The sequence below is a fragment of the Bombyx mandarina genome, chromosome 15 (genome assembly GCF_030267445.1).
Source record: "Bombyx mandarina strain Sakado chromosome 15, ASM3026744v2".
NCBI classification, from domain to species: domain Eukaryota; kingdom Metazoa; phylum Arthropoda; class Insecta; order Lepidoptera; family Bombycidae; genus Bombyx; species Bombyx mandarina.
Window position 1 is genome coordinate 4,876,664 of NC_143221.1, and position 21,722 is coordinate 4,898,385.

The window sequence follows — 21,722 nt, forward strand, 5'->3', positions numbered from 1 at the left end:
TTCGGGTCTTTAATGCGTGTACAGGACAACGTTTTTACGATCCACTAGTATAATATAAAACATGTAGGTATAGAATACTGCATTTTCTCTTCACAAGTCGTCGACGTAATTAAAACTACTTTTATGGCTTTGGTGAAGTATTGGAAACCTCGATATAATGAAAATAGAAAACGCGATATTTAACGGTAAAATTAGTTTTAATTATTATGAATTAAATATAATATAATATAAATTAATTATGAAGAAACGTGTGAATGTAATTTAATACACCAATTAATATCTAAAGTTGTGGGATAAATGGTTCAAAGTTATTTGTAACGAAAGGAAGGAAGTCCTCTGATGTTGTCTGCAAACGTTCCAGTGCTAGTACAGAATTGGAAAAATCCACGGGCATTGGATTTTATTAAAAATAAATTAGAATTAAATTTAGCCTGAAATTTTGTGGCTGCAAAAAAATTTACACGCGGATCCAACGAAACATTCTGCTTAAAATATTTCGTTATATACGAACGAGTATGAAGACAGGAAGGCTCTGTCAAATTATGGCATCCGATCCCTTACCAGCCACGGTCGAACAAACAACTGGGACAAGGGAAAAACGAGGAAAAAGATATACAGAGAGCGTACGTATTTACACTACTGATTAACATAGTTTTATTACATTGTACTATAACATAGATTATGATAAGATGTCATAGTTTTTTTTTTTTTTTTTTTTATTGCTTGGGTTGGTGCACGAGCTCTCAGCCCACCTGGTGTTAAGTGGTTACTGGAGCCCATAGACATCTACAACGTAAATGCGCCACCCACCTTGAGATATGAGTTCTAAGATCTCAGTATAATTACAACGGCTGCCCCACGCTTCAAATCGAAACGCATTACTGCTTCACGGCTGAAATTAGCAGGGTGGTGGTACCTACCCGTGCGGACTCACGAGAGGTCCTGCCACCAGTTGAAGTCATTGTTAAGTATAGTTTGCACTGGAACTGGAAAAAAACGTAATAAAAACGAAAGTAAACCGTAATTTATTATAACACTATAAAATATAAGCAACATGCCGTTTCGACTTCTTATATCAAAAGTGAGGAACTTCTCATAAAAACTTTAACGCTTAAATTTAAAAAAAAAGTCGAATGTATTTTTATTGCTAACTAATAGTAGGTTTATGAAGTTTCATGCATTTTACTTTGAAAGTAGCGGACTTCCAGTAATCCATTATTTTATCCATTTAGGGCGAAATTCTCAATAATCCGTCTTTAATCCTGAAAACATAAAAAAAACCAACAGCCAAAATTTTATGTTTTTATGTTAGGTTTAATCAGCCACTCAGTGAGTCATGAAAATTAAATTATCCACATTAGTATTCTAAATAATAGTATGTGTTTGTTTGTTTGTCTTTCTTTCTCGTGAAAGAAAGCAACAAATTGACATGTTTGTACAAAAAATAATAGTATCAGGTCAGGATAGTGACGTAGGCTACCTTTAATCTCGAAAAAGCATCTAATTCCAATGGGAAACTAATTGATTACGTTTAGAAAAATTACACGACACTAGAGAAGAAATAATTGACACTTGTTCTTGACCACGCCACCGAAGGTAGTGGTAGCAGCTAGTACGTGTATTTATGCATAAATTAAACTCACTCTTGAGCACACGTTAAAGTCAACTACATTCGATGAACAACGGTCAGTGGTCGAAGCTATCATTGAAAATACTAACAAGCTGTCGACGTTAAGCATAAAAGCTTAAAGTATCCGCACATTGAACGAAAATACATAGATTTCGCCATTAAGATTGAGAACCATTTCATAGTCATTTACCCCGTGTTGAAGTCGCTTCACTTTTCAACGGATTCCGACCGAATCTTTTTAATACATAAATAAATAAATAAATAAGAATACTTACTAACAATCACGCCACGTTAACTGGTCCCGTGATAAGTTCATAAAGAGCTTGTGTTACAGGTACCAGATAACGGATTTTTATTATACACATACATATATTTATATACATCCATAACCCTGGAAAAGACATTTATATTTATCATACAAATATCTTCCCTTGGCGGGATTCGAACCCACGACCCCCTTATGTAGTGACATGTCACTTACCACTACACCTGATGGCCGTTAGACAGACGAGTTCGTTGATGAACTAATGTAAATTTTTTTTATTGCTTATATGGGTGGACGAGCTCACAGCCCACCTGGTGTTAAGTGGTTACTGGAACCCATAGACATCTACAAACGTAAATGCGCCACCTACCTTGAGATATAAGTTCAAGGTTCTCAATATAGTTACAACGGCTGCCCCACCCTTCAAACCGAAACGCATTACTGCTTCACGGGCGAAATAGGCAGGGTGGTGGTACCTACCCGTGCGGACTGACAAGAGGTCCTACCACCAGTAATGGTGGTCCACCACGAGTAGCTAATGTAAATGTGAAAGCCGTCGCTCGTCTTGAGAGAATATGAGATCGATGTTTTAATCCCACTGGAATCGTTATTTCACTGCAGAAATAAGCAAAGCGGTAATAGTTCTACGCCCTACTGCCATTGTAACTAAGAACTGTAAGTATCAAATAATTTAACTTTCATATTCAACAAGCTAGGATTTTATTCTACACACTCAGTATAGTATGGAGTAATACCTATATATTATGTTCCACGTCTTATTCATCAATTTCGATTGAAACATGTCTATCGTAGTTAGTACTCTTATAAATAATCAGATACAAGAAAAGGCTCAAATGCAAGAAATAGCGCATTTGACTTCAACAACATTTTAAGGAGCCACAAACGTTACCTATACGCTAACTATACCATATATTAAGTTATCTACCTAAAATATTCAATACGAGACAATAATGTATACATGCTACCCTCTTATCGTGGTCGCCTCTGATATATCTGACCCAGGCGACGGGGTAACGCAAAGCAGTCATCGCCCAAAACGTGTCTCATCTGAGATCTCAAGAACTCATCTGAGTTCCGGATCCGGATCTTCTCAGTGGATTGCGATTCTGTTCCGATCGTAGATACAGGGAAGCGGTGTTCTTGCTAGAGCTAAGGCTAACAAATGCTCTCAGGTTTAGCGCATGAGCTTACGAGTACCTACCCGTCCGCGCGTAGTTGGAATAGCCTCGTAAGCTATCAACGACTAGGTAGAGTAAAAGACAAATACATCCAAACCCTTAATATCTACAACAATAATACCGACATCTCTATTTCGAACTCCATACGACTCATAGTGGCTTAGGTCACTGACGAGCAGCAGCGAGGCGAATTAATATATTTAAATTTAAAGCCGTTTACGTTCCAGTGGCCATTTAATTTATTTACGTTTTCATTTCTTCGAATTAATTCAATAATTACCGCAGCTGCTGAGTCTAAAAGCTTTTAATTTGCGGTCCCGGCGTGGCCCGCTCTAACCTGATTATAGGCTGGTATATAATTGCCCGGGAGAGCTCTGTACAGATTCTAACTCTAAATCAATTAGCCAGCAACAATACATGCTAAACATGTTAATTGATGATTTAGTAAGCATTTGCTGTATGAATTGTTTATTCTCTAGACTCTGTAAAGAAACATTGAATCATAACATTCTTGCAACAATAAATCTTGCCAGATTGTGCCAGTTTTTTTACCGCACGTACTCTAGCTTAAACGGTTTAATGGATCTTAACTATTATAAGGTATCGTGAGGATTTGCTAAGACAGGCAACGGTCAAGTTTCAGGGACACGACCTTCAGCAATGAAGAAAGCGACGAAGAAGAAGAAGAAGGATTTGCTAAGTCGCTAAAAAAGCAGCATATTAATGTGATTTTTTCGTGGATGTGTTAACAAGTTCACGGCTTGTCACGCTTAGATAGATAGTCACCGAAGCAGATAGACATCAAAACTTGAATATAATGATTCATATTGAGAGATAATAAGGCCAAACTCTCAATTGTACAGCTATAATGGCTGTCCTATCATTTAAGCCTGACCAAACAAGAAAGATTGTGGTTGCTATCACTCCGGGCTCACAATACGCCCTGAACTTAACAAATTCAACAGTTTCGTTTTTATTACACGATGTTATTCTTTTGTTGCAGTAATTGTTCGTAAGCACGTGCACTTATAGATTTAATTTAGAAATAAATTGAAGAAATTGCGCCCCGTTGAATAGAAATAGAATGAAAAAAAAACAGTCAGAATTAATAGTTTACAACTTCAAACCTCTACATCATTTGAGGGACGAGAGCGTCGGCAGCGAGGGACCGAAGACTAAGAGCCGAGAAGACCAGGGGAGTCCGCGGCGGAGGTGGGGGGACGGAAACACTCTCTAACTCGCAAGGTAAGGCAAGACTTACAATTAGACTAACAATCTTTGCGCACTTTCATACCATCATCACCATCTCCATTGTCATCATGACATCATTTAACAAACTACATCAACATCACCACATCATCACATCTCATCATTTTACCAGCAGAATTCTCACCATTGCGGAGAAGGCAGGGACTTCAAGTCCGGGCAGAGGGGATTTCCCCGAGGCCCAAACCGTGCCCCCGGGAGGGGACACGAGGACCCAGAAGCAAAATAGTACATACCTAGTCAGGTCATAAATTCTGTCACATGTTTAATGTTAAATAATTGAAACAAGTTTATTCATTATGTAACCATTCATATACCAAAATGAACTTAACAAAACATAGATTCTTATGACACTAAAGTTTATTCAAAATGACCTCCGTGATTTTGAATACAGGCCTTCAATCTGCGCGGCCAGTCGTCTATCGCAGCACGAACGAGGTCCATGTCAATATCGGCGGCTGCCTTAATCAAGGATGTCTTGAGTGACTCCAAATTGGGATGAGTCTTTGAGCACGCCTTTTCCTCCAAGTGTTGCCATATCTTGTAATCTAACGGATTCAAATCTGGACTGGAGGAGGGCCAGTCTTCGTGCCGGATGAAGTCGATTTCACGCGCCGCCAGCCAGTCTTGTGTGCTCTTCGCTCTATGAGCTGGTGCCGAATCTTGTTGGAATACCCAGTGCCTGTTATTGAACATGGTATGAGAAACAGGTTCCACAAGGTTCGTCAGGACTGTATTTTGATACACAACTGCATTCGTTTTTACACCTTTCTCACAAAAATGTACCTCTGTTAAGCCCCAATAAGAAACTCCCAACCATACCATGAGCGAGGATGGAAAAAGACCTCGTTGGACACGCGGAATACGGTTGCTCGCGTCTTCACTACTGTGTGCGTACACCTTATCATTTTGTTTGTTGTAGCTCTCTTCTACGGTAAAAATTTTTTCATCCGAAAAAAGAATTTCCCGATATTTTTTTCCCGCGTACCGCTTCAACAAAGCGCGGCATCTCTTCAGTCTCAGGTCCATTAGACGAGCATTCAAACGATGTCCTGTTTTTCTTCGATATGCCCGAAGCCCTAAGTCTTCATTTAACACCCTTTTCACCGTGGTTCTGCTTAACCCCATCTGAAGGGCCAACAGTTTCTGCTTACGTTTAGGATTTCTTTGAATTCGCGCCTTCACAGCTTTTATCACTGCTGGAGTCCTAACAGACCGAGGGCGACCACTTCTTGACCTGTCATCTACACTAGAGTCTTCATTGTATCGTTTGATGGTACGATAAACGAATCTTTTGGTAATATTAAAATTTTTCAGTATGTTAAAAATTTGAATTGGCGCGTAACCGCAACGATGCAACTCAATAACTGCAACACAGTCTTCTTTAAGCGTCCACTCCATATTTAAAAATGCGTAAAATTCTAAAAGTATACATTTTTTTTTTCATGAACAATTCGAAATTCGAATTCAATAAACTTTTTTGTGGCCAGCATTCTAAAAGAAAAGTTTTTACTGTGTGACAATACTTATGACCTGACTAGTTATAATTTGAAATGCGCCAATGTGCACACAATCAATATGCGCTGTACATGCATACAGTGACCATTCGTACTGTTTTTGGTAGGACAGTACTGCTTTTTAGACGATGTCCTTCTTTTTTGTTGAGCATAAATGTCCTGGTTTTTACTTGTTTGTACTACACTCGCGAGCAAAAGTTTGGAATCACTTACTTGAAATTGGTTCCGCGCGATCTTGTGTACTAAATATTTTTTTAATAATCATAAAAATGACATCATTTTAAAGGTTTAACTTTTAACTTTAAACTGATACTGAATTCATTAAAATCAAGCCAGTATTTAAGAAGCTATCCCGGATTAAGTGAAGGAATAACGAAAAAGACGTGTTTTAATTGTTTGATACGTCGCGAGTTGCGACCTATTGACTCCTGTAAAAGCACCTAATATCGGATTTCCTTGTCACACACGTTGACCGGTATACATCTCCGCTAATTTTGACCCTTTAACTTGTACGACAATGGAGACAACACCTACAGAAGCAGCACAAATGGTAGTACTATTGCAAGAAGGGTTCAACCAGTGGATTGTCGCTCGTCGACTCCACATAAGCCAGTTCTAGGTTTCGAAAGCTTACAAGCGCTTTCGGGAGACTGGTGGCTTTATCTCGAGACCATGATCTGGACGGCGCCGGTGCACATCAGAGAGGGATGACCGTTTTATCGTGTCAACCTCTCTCTGAAATCGGCATTAACCTGGTGTCGACGTCCAATAGGAGCTCCGAGATGTTCGTGGGGTAGCAGCCAGCGAGTGGACAGTTTGTCGACGACTCAAGCAAGCGAATTTGACTCCAAAAAGGCCTGCCACAGGCCCAAAACTCACGGCAGCTCCCCGAAAAGCACGCCTTCAATTTGCTCGCACCCATCTTGATTGGGAGGTTGAGCAATGCAGGCAAGTCCTGTTTTCCGACGAGAGCAGGATGTTTGCACGGTAGCGACCGAAGAGGTTGGGTCTACAGGCGGCCTGGGGAGTGATTTGCGCAGTGCTGTTTCGCTAAAACAATGGCTTAGGGGGCGGCTCTTGTAGGATGTGGGCCGGCATTTCATTCGACGGTAAAACCGAGCTTGTTTGCGTGCCTGGCGGGGGACAAGGCGGCGGTCTAACTTCGGACCGGTATATTTCCGATATTCTGCTGGAACATGTCGTTCCCTATGCGGGATATAGCGGTGATGCCATGCTCCTTATCCACGATAAAGCTCGTTGTCACACTGCCCGTGAAACAACTGAATACCTCGAAGAAGTCGGTATCGCCACATTGGACTGGCCAGCGCTCAGCTTGGACTTGAATCCCATTGAGCACGTGTGGGATGAACTGAAGAGGAAGGTTCGTTTCAGAACTCTTGCTCTTTCATGTCTGAATGAGCTGAAATCGGCGTTGATTGAGAAGTGGGAAGGTATCCCACAAGAATCAATTCAGAAGTTGATCAGGTCTATGAAGAATCGTCTTCGAGCAGTTATTGGGGCGAGGGGAGGGAACACCAAGTACTGATACATAATTTGAAGGCTAAATAAAAAAAATATGAATTAATTTTTGTTGTTTTATTCATTCATTATTTTTTCATATTTCCTTGTTTTCCTACCTCCTTCACTTAATCCGTGATAGCTTCTTAAATACTGACTTGATTTTAATGAATCAGTATCAGTTTAAAGTTAAGAGTTGAACCTTTAAAATAATTAAAGTTTTTTTTAATAAGCAATATCGCGCGGTACCATTTTCAAGTAAGTGATTCCAAGTAAGTGATTTCGTGGTCGTCGTGGCCTAACGGATAAGACGTCCGGTGCATTCGTGTTGAAGCGATGCACCGGTGTTCGAATCCTGCAGGCGGGTACCAATTTTTCTAATGAAATACGTACTCAACAAATGTTCACGATTGACTTCCACGGTGAAGGAATAACATCGTGTAATAAAAATGAAACCCGCAAAATTATAATTTGCGTAATTACTGGTGGTAGGACCTCTTGTGAGTCCGCACGGGTAGGTACCACCGCCCCGCCTATTTCTGCCGTGAAGCAGTAATGCGTTTCGGTTTGAAGGGTGGGGCAGCCGTTGTGACTATACTGAGACCTTAGAACTATATCTCAAGGTGTGTGGCGCATTTACGTTGTAAATGTCTATGGGCTCCAGTAACCACTTAACATCAGGTGGGCTGTGAGCTCGTCCACACAGCTAAGCAATAAAAAAAAAAAAAAAAAAAAAAAAAACTTTTGCTCGCGTGTATAGTTTGCACAGGTTTTCAATGAAAGTTAAATAATACTGAAATTAAAATTTTGAATGAATAATTATAGTATGGGGTCTTCTGCGTGAGTCTTGGTTCAGGTGATAAGGGCTTTGGGTCCGTTACCGAAATAACTATGTCCAATTTCACACACACCAATTGATTGTACAAATATTTATATAAATGATTAGAAGGTGAAGAGTAACAAACGGAAGGATAAGACGTCCGGTGCATTCGTGTTGAGCAATGCACCGATGTTCGAATCCCAGGCGGGTACCAATTTTTCTAATGAACTGCTCAACAAATGTTAACGATTGATTTTCACAGTGAAGGAATAACATCGTGTAACAAAAATCAACGGTAGAACGACGTCTAGTACATCCGTACGTAATCCGACGTCCGTACCGGTAGGTACCATCAACCCGCCTATTTCTGCCATGAAGCACTAATGCGTTTCGGTTTGAAGGGTGGGCAGCCGTTGTACTGAATTGAGACCTTAGAACTCATGTCTCAAGGTGGGTGGTGGCATTTACGTTGTAGATGTCTATTGGCTCCGGTACCACTTAGCATTAGGTGGGCCGTGAGCTCGTCCACCCATCTAAAAAATAAAAAATAAATAAATAAATAAAACCCGCAAAATTATAATTTGCGTAATTACTGGTGGACGCTTTGTAAGTTCGCACGGGTAGGGTAGGTACCACCACCCTGCCTATTTCTGCCGTGAAACAGTAATGCGTTTCGATTTGAAGGGTGGGGCAGCCGTTCTACTGTAAAAACGGAGACCTTAGAAATCTGTCTCCACTTACCTTAGTGGTGGCATTTACGTTGTAGATGTCTGTGGCCTCCGGCAACCACTCAACATCAGGTAGGCCGTGTGCTCGGTCACCTACCAATGTAATAAAATAAAAAACGCCTTCATATATTATATGCTAGGTTGTTGTTTTTTTTTATTGCTCGTTATCCTGTTTTTTTTTTACAAAAATAATGGTCACTATATTTATGCTAATATAGCGCCACTGCCAATAAAAACACATAGACATGATGATTTATAAAAAAATTGAGATATTTTGATCAGCTTTCACACAGTCTCAATAAAACACTATAAATGGCACGAAATTATCATTGTTTATTAACAACAAATAGCATTGAATGTTAGTCATCTGTTTGACTTTTACTGAAACTTGTGGGAAGCGCGAGCATTGCCATCTGTGTTACAATTTTAGAAACAAACTACTGGTTTTGTTGTGTGCATAAACACCTAGATGGCGCTTTGTTTTGCTTGTTATTCTTGCGTTTCACTTGATCATAAAAAAATATAAATTTATCGTGTACGCTCATTTTCCTTAAATAGGAACAATTGTTGGAAATAAATTCTTAGTTCGATGTAAAAATCTCATTGGTTTAGAATCTCACTCATTTTTTTCAGATATAGATTCTTTGACGTTTATGTGTTTAATCTATGAAACTGTCAGTAACAAAGTAACCTTCTGAAGATTTATTGTTCATAGTTTTCGGATTTTAAAATTCTAAGTTCTGCGTACATAAAGAATGTAATATTTATTTATTTTAACGTCTACTATAAAGCAAACTGTTAAGGCCCTAGTGAATAGGTTGGTATTAAATATTTTTTACCTGTTATAAATAAAAGAAATAGACTGAACTCACCGGTCCGACCAGCCTTCAACTGAAGAGCTTCTGAATTCATGCCTACATTTTTTGTTATGAACACTGTTTATTTTCTTTTTTATTTTTACACTCAAGTTTTTAGGATTTTTCGCTATTTTCATTCCGAAACTATTATTCATATTTTTATCAATTTAAAGGTCATGGACAGCTGTGATGAATATGAAAACGAAAGTGAGAAGTCAGACGATGAATTTGCATTTGAATCAGACCATTTAGCCTTAAGAGGAAACAAAGACTACTGCAAGCTACTCAAATACATAGTTAAATTAGAAGCACAAAAGACACAAGCTCTAAAAGACATAGAAACTTTAGCTGAATCTCAGAATAAAGCCTTGGATGACCCTTTGACGTTTATTGATGATCTCAGATCCGGAAACATTCAATTTCCTGCTCATCAAACTATCTCTGACTTGCCCAATATAAACTGGAATGAGTATGGAATAGATGTTTCAGACACAATAGGTGCTAGTGAATCAAAACAATGTAAGGAAGAATTAGATTCTAGTTTCAAAGTTAGAGGGCGGAAGTTCACAGACAATAAACCAGAGACGTTCAATCAGTTATGGTCATGTGAGGAGCAAAAAAGATTAGAGGAATTGTTAGAAATTTATCCTGAAGAGCCTATTGAAGCGAGAAGGTATAAAAAAATAGCACAAGCCCTTGGCACAAGGACCCCAATACAAGTTATGAGCAGGATTCAAAAGTATTTCGCTAAGTTAGCGAAAGCAGGTCTGCCCATTCCAGGCAGAGCACCCAAAGGTGTTGGACGAGATAAAAACAAGTCTATATTTTATAAGAAATCTACATTTTTTCCTCAATTGCATGTTCCTGTAAATATGGAGGACTCTTGTGACAGTGGGGAAGGACACGACAATATGTCTTCTTTAGAAACTAAAAATGATGGTAAATACATGTTGGAACTATTGAAATTAGCTAAAGAACAGAGGGTTTTAGATGAAACCACACCAGTTTATCAAACTAAGACCATGTGTGTCGGTTGTCAAAAAATGGGTTTTTTAGGAGCAAGGTGGACAGACAATTCGGGTACTGACTATTGCACAGACTGCGTGGTGAGATTATTACCTGCTGAAAGACTTATTCCAGTGAGACATTTAACTTGATGCAATAAAATGCTCAGCTTATTTTGTTTTTTTTTAAATGTTTTTTCAGAGCTATCTACATCACCAACAAAGGTAGTTTTAAAGTATCTTGAAAAATATGGAAGTAAATTTTAATCAACTTCTAAGTATCTTATCGATTTGAAACATTACAAATCACTGTAATGTAGATCATAATACTAAAATATGGACACAATAGGTTGTGCTAGGTGGATTAATCTGAATTACTTTTATGAAACTCGTTGAGATTTGAAATTTTTCAATTCATTTTAATAATTACTCTTCGGCTTCTATTTATTGCAACATCACTGCACTTGAGACGTTATTATTTAGTTTTTAAAACTAGATACCCGAAAGAGCTTAAAAGACGCAAATTTAGTAACAGCACACATTCTGAATTTTTACTATTTTCTAGAATTTAAACGAATATTTTAAATTAACTAGATACGTATTTCAATAACTTAGGCTATACTGTCAATTACCGACTGGTTCTGGTGATAACGCAATACTGGGGCGTCCGCGGCGAGTGATGAACATCCACTGGACTGGAACACTGAGCACGCCTCGCACCCGCTTCTATCTACCCTCTATACACACTACATTATCTACTGCTTGGCGGGAGTTTTGTGTTCTACACATAAATAATTAACACAATATATCACACCCTCATTCAACACGCCCTATGATTTGACCTACAACTTCATTCTTATTCTTAGAGATAAGCAATGTGCGCCTCATTTTGATTGATGTGTTAATAAAACGTGCAGAAACTCACCAACTAAAATTATTTTAACATCGCGTGTTTCTTTTTAATTTTGGATTAAGCTCACGGAAGCCTATTGGTACTGCAGTCCAAAGATAGTGGTAGATACATAATAAAGTGATTTCCGCCGCACCCCGGATAGGTGAAACAAGTCTCAAAAGTATTGCAAAACTTGTATGATTCCAAAACAATTGTACCCATAATATTTATATAATACGTCCTGCAATAGGTAATTGTAGATGTAAGAACAGGAATTGTGTAGAATGCAAAAGGCATCTGAGGACAGGATACTTTAAGAGGTGTTTTAAAAAAAAAGCGGATGTAACCGTACATCACTAATTGCCGGGTATTATACTATTAATAACCTACATTAGCGCGTTTCTATGTTGATATAATATGGGATTTGTTATAATTTTATAGGAAGTATTTATCATTACTTATTATAATTCAAAGCGAGCAATCGTGAAAGCCAGCAGTCTCTCGAAAACAAATTTAGTTGAAAGTGCAAATTGCAATTATAATCTTAGCTCAAGTTTTGTATAAAAAATTATTTTTCCCCTACAGTTCACTTTATTTTTTGTAACATTTGTGTAGGAATAAGGTCTGCAGCGATTATTTCCCGCTAAATCGGTATGTAGATAAGCGTGGTGTGAATAGCAGCTTTCTACATTAAGCTACATAAACTCACCAATGTCCACTTTTGTTTTGATACACTGAAAATAACAAGAACGCATTATTTTACCTAGGTACCTAAATATTACTATTTCTTTTTACATTATTTATTATCCATTATTATTCATTAATAATATTATATATTCATTAAATAAAGAAAACAAAATTTAATGGGAGATACGGTTCTAAGATTCGACACACTTGAAATGTACCTACATCATTTATTCACACCTGAAAACATAAATTCACAAACAAAAATTTGCTTTGTATTTTACTATGAAGACGAAAGAACCATGACAAATGACCAAACTATTCTTTTGTACTATCTTCACACTGGAGACTAAGTGGTTAGACCTATTCATGCTTGGACGTCTCCTCGGTAGATTGATTAATTAAAATGATATATTACGTATTTCCTATGAGCTTGCTATACATATTTACGTACCATAAATACAGTGTGTTTACTAAGCATTGTTTACATAGAGGTGCGATAATGTTTTTATTCTGAGCGTTGAAATTATATCCGCATTTGTTTATATTGATAGATCTATTTGTTCCGTGGTTCATCCGTCTCTCAGATTACGATGATTGGACGCGGTGGAGCGCAATGGGGCAGCGATCGCAGGCCTGTTAATTAAGAACAAGGCAATACCGATCGTTACAAAAGATCTTGTTTACTCGTACCCTTTTTTGAAGTTTGGATACCTACATTTTTGTAATATGCTGGTACTGCGGAATGTTTGACACCTAATTTTAAATACAGGCTGGATTGTGATTGGTTTATCCTAACCCCTGTATGAGACGGTCTCAGTGGAAAGCAGTTTTAATATACAGTTGAGACTGACACTTCACGTACTCCAGCTACCACCCAGTGGTTACTGGAGCCCATAGACATCTACAACGTAGACGCGCCACCCACCTTGAGATACAAGTTCTAAGGTATGTAACATGTAACATTTTTAAATTGTTTATGTATATTGATTTTGTAATTGTATTGTTGCAAATCTCACATGTAGTTTTTATTATGGGAGAGATAAAGCGCAAAAAAAATATTTACTACAATTATTTTAAGAATTGGGAACATTGATACACTTCTAATTCAAGTTTTGAAATATAAGATTAAAATGCTTAAAATGAAAGCAAAACCCTTTAACATCGTATGCTGATAAAGATATAGTTAAAAAAATAACAAATATACCAAAGATTACCCCAAGAAGATTTTAATGTTTGCTCAATTTATTTGTAAACTAGGAAGATAAACGTTCGAGGGCACAAAAAAACCTCAGTGAATTGTATAGAACATAAGAAATATGAGAAGAAAGTTGATGAGAGATTGAAATTTTTTCTGAAGAAATACAGTACCTACTAGGCCTTATTTTTATTGTTTTGATCAGCCGGTCTAAGCCGGTTACTGGAACACAGAGACATTACAACTCAATTGTGTCTCCGGTTAATCCCCTTATTCACCTTTTACGATACCGACGTGAAGTAATGGGGTGGGGTTATTCCAGACCGACCGTACAGTATAAGAAATGAAGTTTTTTTTGTTATTGTCCTTGAAGGCAGACGAGCACCCATCCGGTGGTGAGTGGTTACCGTCGCTCAACGACGTCAGCAATGCCAGAAGCCCATCCAAGTCGCTTCCTACCGCTAAGTACTCTCCACACACCTCGTTTGTATAAGGCCATGTCATAACAATATGCTTTTTAATATACTTTTTTTAGATATTCAATACCAAATAATGGTAAGTGATTATGGCTAAAAGCAACAAAAGTGTATTACTATGGTAATGGTGTAGGTGTAATGGTAATTTAAATACAGTACTAAGAGCTCCCTCTATGTAGCTATAACACCATTTCATTATTTGAATCTCACCTTGAGACTCCAGAGTGAATGTTTCATGTATAATGATTTCATTTAATTGTAATTCTTAGGGCAAGTGTCGGTTTAACGGGTAATACGTGAACTCGTAGCTAGTGATGCTCTACTATGCTCTGGTTCAAATCCTATGACAGATACCATCTTTTTCTAAGTAAATACGAACGTCATGAATTTATTTGTAGTAAAAAGCAAACCCGATCAATTTTATTAAAAAGTAGATAGTTGTATTGATATCTCATCTGTTTTTCTTACTAAGTTTCAACAATACAAGTGAGGCTTTGATTTCCATGGCTCAAGAAGAGTGATGGCACTAAGGTAACGTTACGATGTAAACATCTAGGTATTGTCAGGTGAACTATGGAATAACCATGTTTTGGGACCAGATCCTGCGGGCGCGCGGTATACGTGGTGGAAGGTGCCAAGGCCAGACGAAGGTGTTAAAGACCCATCCACTAAACGACCACCTTGTACTCTCGCCTGACGTCAATTTACCGCTCGTGACAGAACCCGGAACCAGAACCGAAGTTATTTAATGATCTCAAAAATATTTGCTAAGACGTTATTCAATATAATTAATATTCCACATGAGTTAAAACCACCTATTAAACAGTATAGTTTCATGTAAAACGTATTAATCATAAAGGGGAATGCCCATTTCAGGCCTAAAGCGGACAATAGATTACAGAAAAAATAATTAGTGCATTCATTTTGTCATAAATAAATATGCATTTACTTTCTTCCAAATGAGCGCCACTACACTTTACTATTGTAGTTTAAAAAAAGTAATTAAAATTAACGTCAAAACGAATTTTTATTTTATATATTTTTTACAATAGTGGCGTCAATTTCAATATATTTTTTAGATATCCAATACATTTAAGAATTTGAAACAGTCCGTTTTTAGAGTAATATTTGATGTCCATCTTGGGCCCAGCACACTATGGAGAGTGGGCATTCCCCTTTTAGTATTATACATCCGAATGGTGCAGTTTACATGCTTATAACTTTATCGTCATAAAGTTTTATTAAAGTATGCATTATCCGGCGTTATCCTCTGGAAGTTTAGAGATATAAAGCTTTGTAGGGGCCATGCTAAGTTGTAGTATTCTCGAGAACTAAACCGAACAAAGTTAGCAGCTAAGTATCGAACTGCTGGGTGCTACTGTTATAATGCGGTAGGTTATATGATAATTTTATTAAAATATATAGCTTTGTTGATAAATGAAATTTATTGCAGTTTGCAACTTTTTTTCTGTAGCATTCAACGTCTCTGTGAGATTATTCGAGAAGATTCCGTTATCCCATCGATTGACACTGGACTTTTATCTCATCTTTTATTTAAATCTTGTAATTTCCAATCTTAACCGCTACCGTTCGAGATTAAATTACCGTGGCCTTTAATACAAAGAATTCTTTAAAAAATGTGTGAAATCCAAAGTATATTAAAAAAAAGCGCTAACAATATATTAATTGCTCAAACGCAATTTTTATAGTTTAAAAACATAACCAAAACATGAACTATGAAGCACTAAAATTTTTGGTAAACATAACAAGTGGTAAATAAAAAAAACTATTTCAACTATTTGATTATAAATTTCCTTCGGTAAAATTGCAATAAAACCTCTGGGCGCTCCACTATTTAATTTCCAAACTAGTAAATTTGGGCATACGCGAAAAATTAATTAATTCAAGGACTACTCGTTATAAATAAAAAGATATATACAAGAATTGCTCGTTTAAAGGTATAAGATAAGATAAAATATACGTTTCCAAAAATTACTATCACTAAGGAATATTCTGGAATATATATAATCTGAATCTTGGAAACGGCTTCAAAGATTTTCATAAAATTTAGTATACAGGGGATTTCGGGGGCGATAAATCGACGATTTATTTTCAGAAAATGTTGTTTCATTCGTGTTTTCCATAATCAACTTTATCGATAATCAACTTTATGACTCTTCCCGACATCTATTGGCGAATAATAATAAGACTATTTTTTATCATCTAGTTTTCTTAAAGAAAAGACTGTAATTTGTAGAATTTATAAACAAATAAACAGTATGCCTATTCTCTTTTACGTCGGTATAGGTATATTATGATCATGGACGCATCACAATTGGTACCGTCGGCCTTTTGTGTTTCTGCCATATTCTAACTTTGTTTCTATAGAGCGGAGACATGAAAAATTGAAACTGCCTTAGCTTAATGTTAGAAGTCAGATGTATTCACATTGTTTCACATTGTATGAAGTATGTTACGGTTTTTTTTTAATTACAACTTTTTGCCCGATAATTTTCCCGGAGGCTCGTCCCGTACCCTCTTTAGGGTGCACGACGATCCAACGAAATTATAATTAGCAAGAGTATGAGCTCATTTGCCTCATCAAAAGAAGCGCATACATATATTTTTTATTCATAGTCCATAATTTATAAGGTAAGGAAGTTTCAAATGGTGTACCCCAGGGCAGCGTTCTGGGACCAACCTTATTTTTAATTTATATCAACGACCTCTGTAACATGCATATAAAAATGCTAAAATTATTTCTTATGCTGAAGATACCGCTATTGTTTTTACGGTTCCACGTGGGATGAAGTAAGATCTAATACAGAAACAGGTCTGATTCAGATAGCTAGCTGGTTGAGTTGTAAGTTGTTAACCTTGAACACTGCTAAATCAAACTACATTTGTTTTAGTATTGACTCGCGTAATCAACCAAGTGCAGATTACTGTATAAAAATACATTCCTGTAGTCAAACTTCATTGAACCCAAATTGTAATTGTCCAGTGATTGAAAGAACCTCTGTAGTTAAGTACTTGGGTATAATGTTGGATCAGAGACTGTCATGGTGTCCTCATCTCGAAAACGTGATAAATAGGGTTCGAGAATTATCATGGATATTTAAGTCACTAAGACACGTAGTACCTAGGAACTCTAATGCTCAAACACAGGACTCTTATAATAATCTTTTAAACTATATTTACATATCTCTTGTTCAATCTGTTCTTATTTATTGCATTCCGGTATGGGGTGATGCTGTTAAAACTCATATCCTTGGCCTGGAAAGAGCACAAAGATCTTTAATTAAAATAATGTACTTTAAGAGAAAACAATTCCCATCTGTATCTTTATATAAAGAATGCAATCTACTCACTGTAAGACAATTATACATCCTACACTGTGTATTAAAAAAATACAAAACTATAAAATATAACGCGGTAAGAAACAGTAGTAGACGTAACCATATGATTACCGCTGTCAGTCCGACAGAAGCACCCGCCGCCTGCGGACGTGCTCATCGACCACTCAATCGCCCGGCCATTGTTCGCCTGGTTTTATTGTTAGCCCGGCCTTTGTTCACCCGGCTTTTGTTCGTGGCACATCTGCCGACAAAGTGTGTTCCTGGAAGTGTTTGTTTTGTTTTATTTTTGTTGTTTCCTTTTTTTTGTTGTTCTTTCTTTTTCCTGCAGTAATTGTGCCGCATCGCCACCTGTGTTCAATCGAACCGCTAAGTACCGAGAAGTTGGGGCCTCGCCGCAAGGCGAGTGTGTTTAAGACCCGGGACAGCCCCACCTGGGTCAGACATCATGGAAGCTTTATTTACAGAATTCCTCCGACTTCGCCACCCAAAGCTCACTGCTGAGTTTCTGGCTTTCAAGGCCGATCACGCCGTGAGCCCTCTCGCGGATTCCGCCGCGCTCGTCGCTCCCGCGTCGTACACCGCAGCGTCCGCCATGCCTGCCGCTCCCGCGTCGCCTATACTAGTGGGTAAAACTGCTGCGTCGTCCGCCGTGGCCGCCGCTCCCCTGGCGCGATCATCCGCGAGTTCCGTAGGGTCCGACGGACGTCCTGCATCTGCCCGTAGGTCGCCTGCTCCCGAGCCTGCTGCCTCCTCGTCCTTCGACTCTGACTCGGACATGGAGGTCGACCTCGCCCCCGCCTCATCGACGGATGGATTCACCCTGGTACAAAAGGGTAAGAAGCGCGCTGCAGAGTCCCGAGCTCCCGCGGCCGCTAAAATTAGTAAAGCCGCGAACGCGTCGCGCCCTCGCCCTCCGACTTCCGTCGCTCTCCCTGCCCGTGCCACACCGTCGCCGCGTCCAGTGGTACAAAATAAAACTCAGACCCCTCCCCCGGTAATCCTTCAAGAGAAGGCAGCTTGGGACCGAGTTTCCCTGGCCCTTCAGGCCAAAAAAATTAATTTTATCAGCGCCCGTAACCTCGCGAACGGGATTCAAATTAAGGTAACGACACCCGACGACCATAGGGCCCTCTCAAGCTACCTCCGAAAGGAGCGTATAAGTTTCCACACTTATACGCTTCAGGAGGAGCGTGAACTTTGCGCGGTCATACTCGGCATCCCAAAGGAATTAGATGCCGATCTCGTCAAGGCCGACCTTCTAGAACAAGGTCTGCCGGTCAATTCCGTGCACCGCATGCACACAGGACGCGGGAGGGAGCCATACAATATGGTTCTCGTCGCTCTCCAGCCTACCCCCGAGGGCAAGCAAATTTTCAACGTACGAACAGCGTCGAAACCCCCCATAAAAAAGGCACTCCGAGCCAGTGCCATAACTGTCAGTTGTACGGGCACTCTTCCCGTAATTGTCACGCGCGCTCCCGATGCGTCAAGTGTTTGGGCGATCACGCCACGAGCCTTTGCACTCGCGATCAAAAAACCGCTACGGAACCGCCTAGCTGCGTCCTGTGCCGAACACAGGGTCACCCCGTGAATTACCGTGGTTGCCCCCGAGCCCCTAAAATAAATCACCGCGTCGCCCGCCAAAACCGCCTCCGAGCTTTCGGCCCAGACATCAAAGCCACGGCACCCTCTGTGCCGAAGGCTAAGCCTGCTTTCGTGCCGGCGACGGTGCCCAGCGTCTCGGCCTGGGCTAAACCGTTGCCGTACACGAACACGGCTACAACTCTCTCCCCCGCGACTCGTCCCACCCCCGCGATACGTCCCTCCCCCGCGACTCGTCCCTCCCCCGCGACTCGTCCCTCCCCCGCGACTCGTCCCTCCCCCGCGACCTGCCCTCCGACCGCGTCCGACAATCTCGCTCTAGCGATCGACTTTTTTCAGTCGATCAACTTTGATCGCGTTAATGCTTTGGGCGACGCCATTCGCGCCGCCACCACTGCACAACACTTCATCGCCGTTGTGCAAGAATACGCTGACGTATACGCGTCGTTAAATACGTACGTCCTCCCCTCACTCCGCCGGTAATCAATGGCGTACCTAAGTAGAATCAAGCCCCTATCCATAACGATAGGATTTTTTAACGCTTACGGTCTCGCAAATCAACGTGATCAGGTTTGTGATTTTTTGCGTGACCATCAAATTGACATCTTTTTGGTGCAGGAGACCCTGCTTAAGCCCGCGCGCCGCGACCCTAAAATCGCGAACTACAACATGGTTAGGAATGACAGGCTCACTGCTCGTGGTGGTGGTACCGTCATTTACTATAGAAGAGCCCTGCATTGCGTCTCACTCGACCCCCCCGCGCTTTCTAACGTCGAAGCATCAGTATGCCGAATCTCACTGACCGGACACGCGCCGATCGTTATCGCGTCCGTTTATCTTCCACGGGATAAAATTGTTCTACGTAGTGATATTGAGGCGCTGCTTGGCATGGGAAGCTCTGTCATTCTGGCGGGTGACCTAAATTGTAAACACGTCAGGTGGAACTCTCACACCTCAACCCCTAATGGCAGGCGCCTCGACGCGTTAGTCGATGATCTCGCCTTCGATATCGTCGCTCCGCTGACCCCGACTCACTACCCGCTAAATATCGCGCATCGCCCGGATATACTCGACATAGCGTTATTAAAAAACGTAACTCTGCGCTTACATTCGATTGAAGTAGTTTCAGAGTTAGATTCAGACCATCGTCCCGTCATTATGAAGCTCGGTCGCGCTCCCGATTCCGTTCCCGTCCCGAGGACTGTGGTGAATTGGCACACGCTGGGCATCAGCCTGGCTGAATGTGATCCACCATCGCTTCCGTTTAGTCCGGACTCTATCCCGTCTCCTCAGGATACCGCTGAAGCCATAGACATCGTAACGTCACACATCACCTCGACATTAGATAGGTCATCGAAGCAAGTTGTAGCGGAGGACTTCCTTCACCGCTTCAAATTGCTCGACGATATTAGGGAACTCCTTAGAACTAAGAACGCCTCGATCCGTGCGTACGATAGATATCCTACCGCGGAAAATCGTATTCGAATGCGTGCCCTAGAACGCGACGTAAAGTCTCGCATCACCGAAGTCCGAGATGCCAGATGGTCTGATTTCTTAGAAGGACTCGCGCCCTCTCAAAGGTCTTACTACCGCTTAGCTCGTACTCTCAAATCGGATACGGTAGTAACTATGCCCCCCCCTCGTAGGCCCCTCAGGCCGACTCGCGGCGTTCGATGATGACGAAAAAGCAGAGCTGCTGGCCGATACATTGTAAGCCCAGTGCATGCCCAGCATTCAATCCGCGGACCCTGTTCATGTAGAATTAGTAGACAGTGAGGTAGAACGCAGAGCCTCCTTGCCACCCTTGGACGCGTTACCGCCCGTCACCTCAATGGAAGTTAAAGACCTGATCAAAGACCTACGTCCTCGCAAGGCTCCCGGTTCCGACGGTATATCTAACCGCGTTATTAAACTTTTACCCGTCCAACTCATCGAGATGTTGGCATCTATTTTCAATGCCGCTATGGCTAACTGTATCTTACCAAGGTGTGGAAAGAAGCGGACGTTATCGGCATACACAAACCCGGTAAACCAAAAAATAATCCGACGAGTTACCGCCCGATTAGCCTCCTCATGTCTCTAGGCAAACTGTATGAGCGTCTGCTCTACAAACGCCTCACAGACTTCGTCTCATCCAAGGGCATTCTCATCGATGAACAATTCGAATTCCGTGCAAATCACTCATGCGTACAACAGGTGTACCGCCTCACGGAGCACGTTCTTGTGGGACTTAATCGACCAAAACCGTTATACACGGGAGCTCTCTTCTTCGACGTCGCAAAAGCGTTCGACAAAGTCTGGCACAACGGTTTGATTTTCAAACTATTCAACATGGGCGTGCCGGATAGTCTCGTGCTCACCATACGGGACTTCTTGTCGAACCGCTCTTTTCGATATCGAGTAGAGGGAACCCGCTCCTCCCCGCGACCACTCACGGCTGGAGTGCCGCAAGGCCCCGTTCTCTCACCGCTCCTATTTAGTTTATTTATTAATGATATTCCCCGGTCGCCGCCGACCCAGCTAGCCTTATTCACTGACGACACAACCGTTTACTACTCAAGTAGAAACAAGTCCCTAATCGCGAGTAAACTCCAGAGCGCAGCCCTCGTTAGCCCTCGGACAGTGGTTCCGAAAATGGCGCATAGACATCAACCCGGCGAAAAGCACAGCAGTGTTATTTCAAAGGGGAAACACCGCTTATTTCCTC

General features: G+C 40.5%; 3 protein-coding genes across 7 annotated transcripts in view; 2 read left to right on the top strand and 1 right to left on the bottom strand.

The window, feature by feature from the left end:
- The window catches only part of LOC114245449 (GTPase-activating Rap/Ran-GAP domain-like protein 3), a 216,169-nt gene that overhangs the window by 95,615 nt on the left and 98,832 nt on the right, over nucleotides 1-21,722 (bottom strand). Inside the window, exon 3 of one of the 5 annotated variants that reach the window (XM_089732747.1) lies at nucleotides 12,406-12,430. The exons of 3 other annotated variants lie outside the window; for them this stretch is intronic. In XM_089732747.1, the coding sequence (XP_089588873.1) occupies nucleotides 12,406-12,430 (25 nt within the window). Of the gene's footprint in view, nucleotides 1-9,815; nucleotides 9,985-12,405; nucleotides 12,431-21,722 lie in introns of those variants that run through there. One more of the 5 variants, XM_089732746.1, reaches the window with a different exon arrangement.
- Nucleotides 9,603-10,978, top strand: Atac1 (Ada2a-containing complex component 1). Its single transcript, XM_028177616.2, has 2 exons — nucleotides 9,603-9,760; nucleotides 9,974-10,978. Exon 2 carries the CDS (start codon nucleotides 9,977-9,979, stop codon nucleotides 10,955-10,957), a length of 981 nt encoding a protein of 326 aa, XP_028033417.2. The 5' UTR covers nucleotides 9,603-9,760; nucleotides 9,974-9,976; the 3' UTR covers nucleotides 10,958-10,978.
- LOC149501424 (uncharacterized) lies at nucleotides 17,535-19,424 on the top strand. The gene has a single exon (XM_089733028.1). It carries the CDS (start codon nucleotides 17,859-17,861, stop codon nucleotides 19,002-19,004), a length of 1,146 nt encoding a protein of 381 aa, XP_089589154.1. The 5' UTR covers nucleotides 17,535-17,858; the 3' UTR covers nucleotides 19,005-19,424.

Excerpts from the sequence above, each read along its gene's own strand:
- Atac1 (XM_028177616.2), top strand. The coding sequence starts at position 9,977 with ATGGACAGCTGTGATGAATATGAAAACGAAAGTGAGAAGTCAGACGAT.
- LOC149501424 (XM_089733028.1), top strand. The coding sequence starts at position 17,859 with ATGGAAGCTTTATTTACAGAATTCCTCCGACTTCGCCACCCAAAGCTC.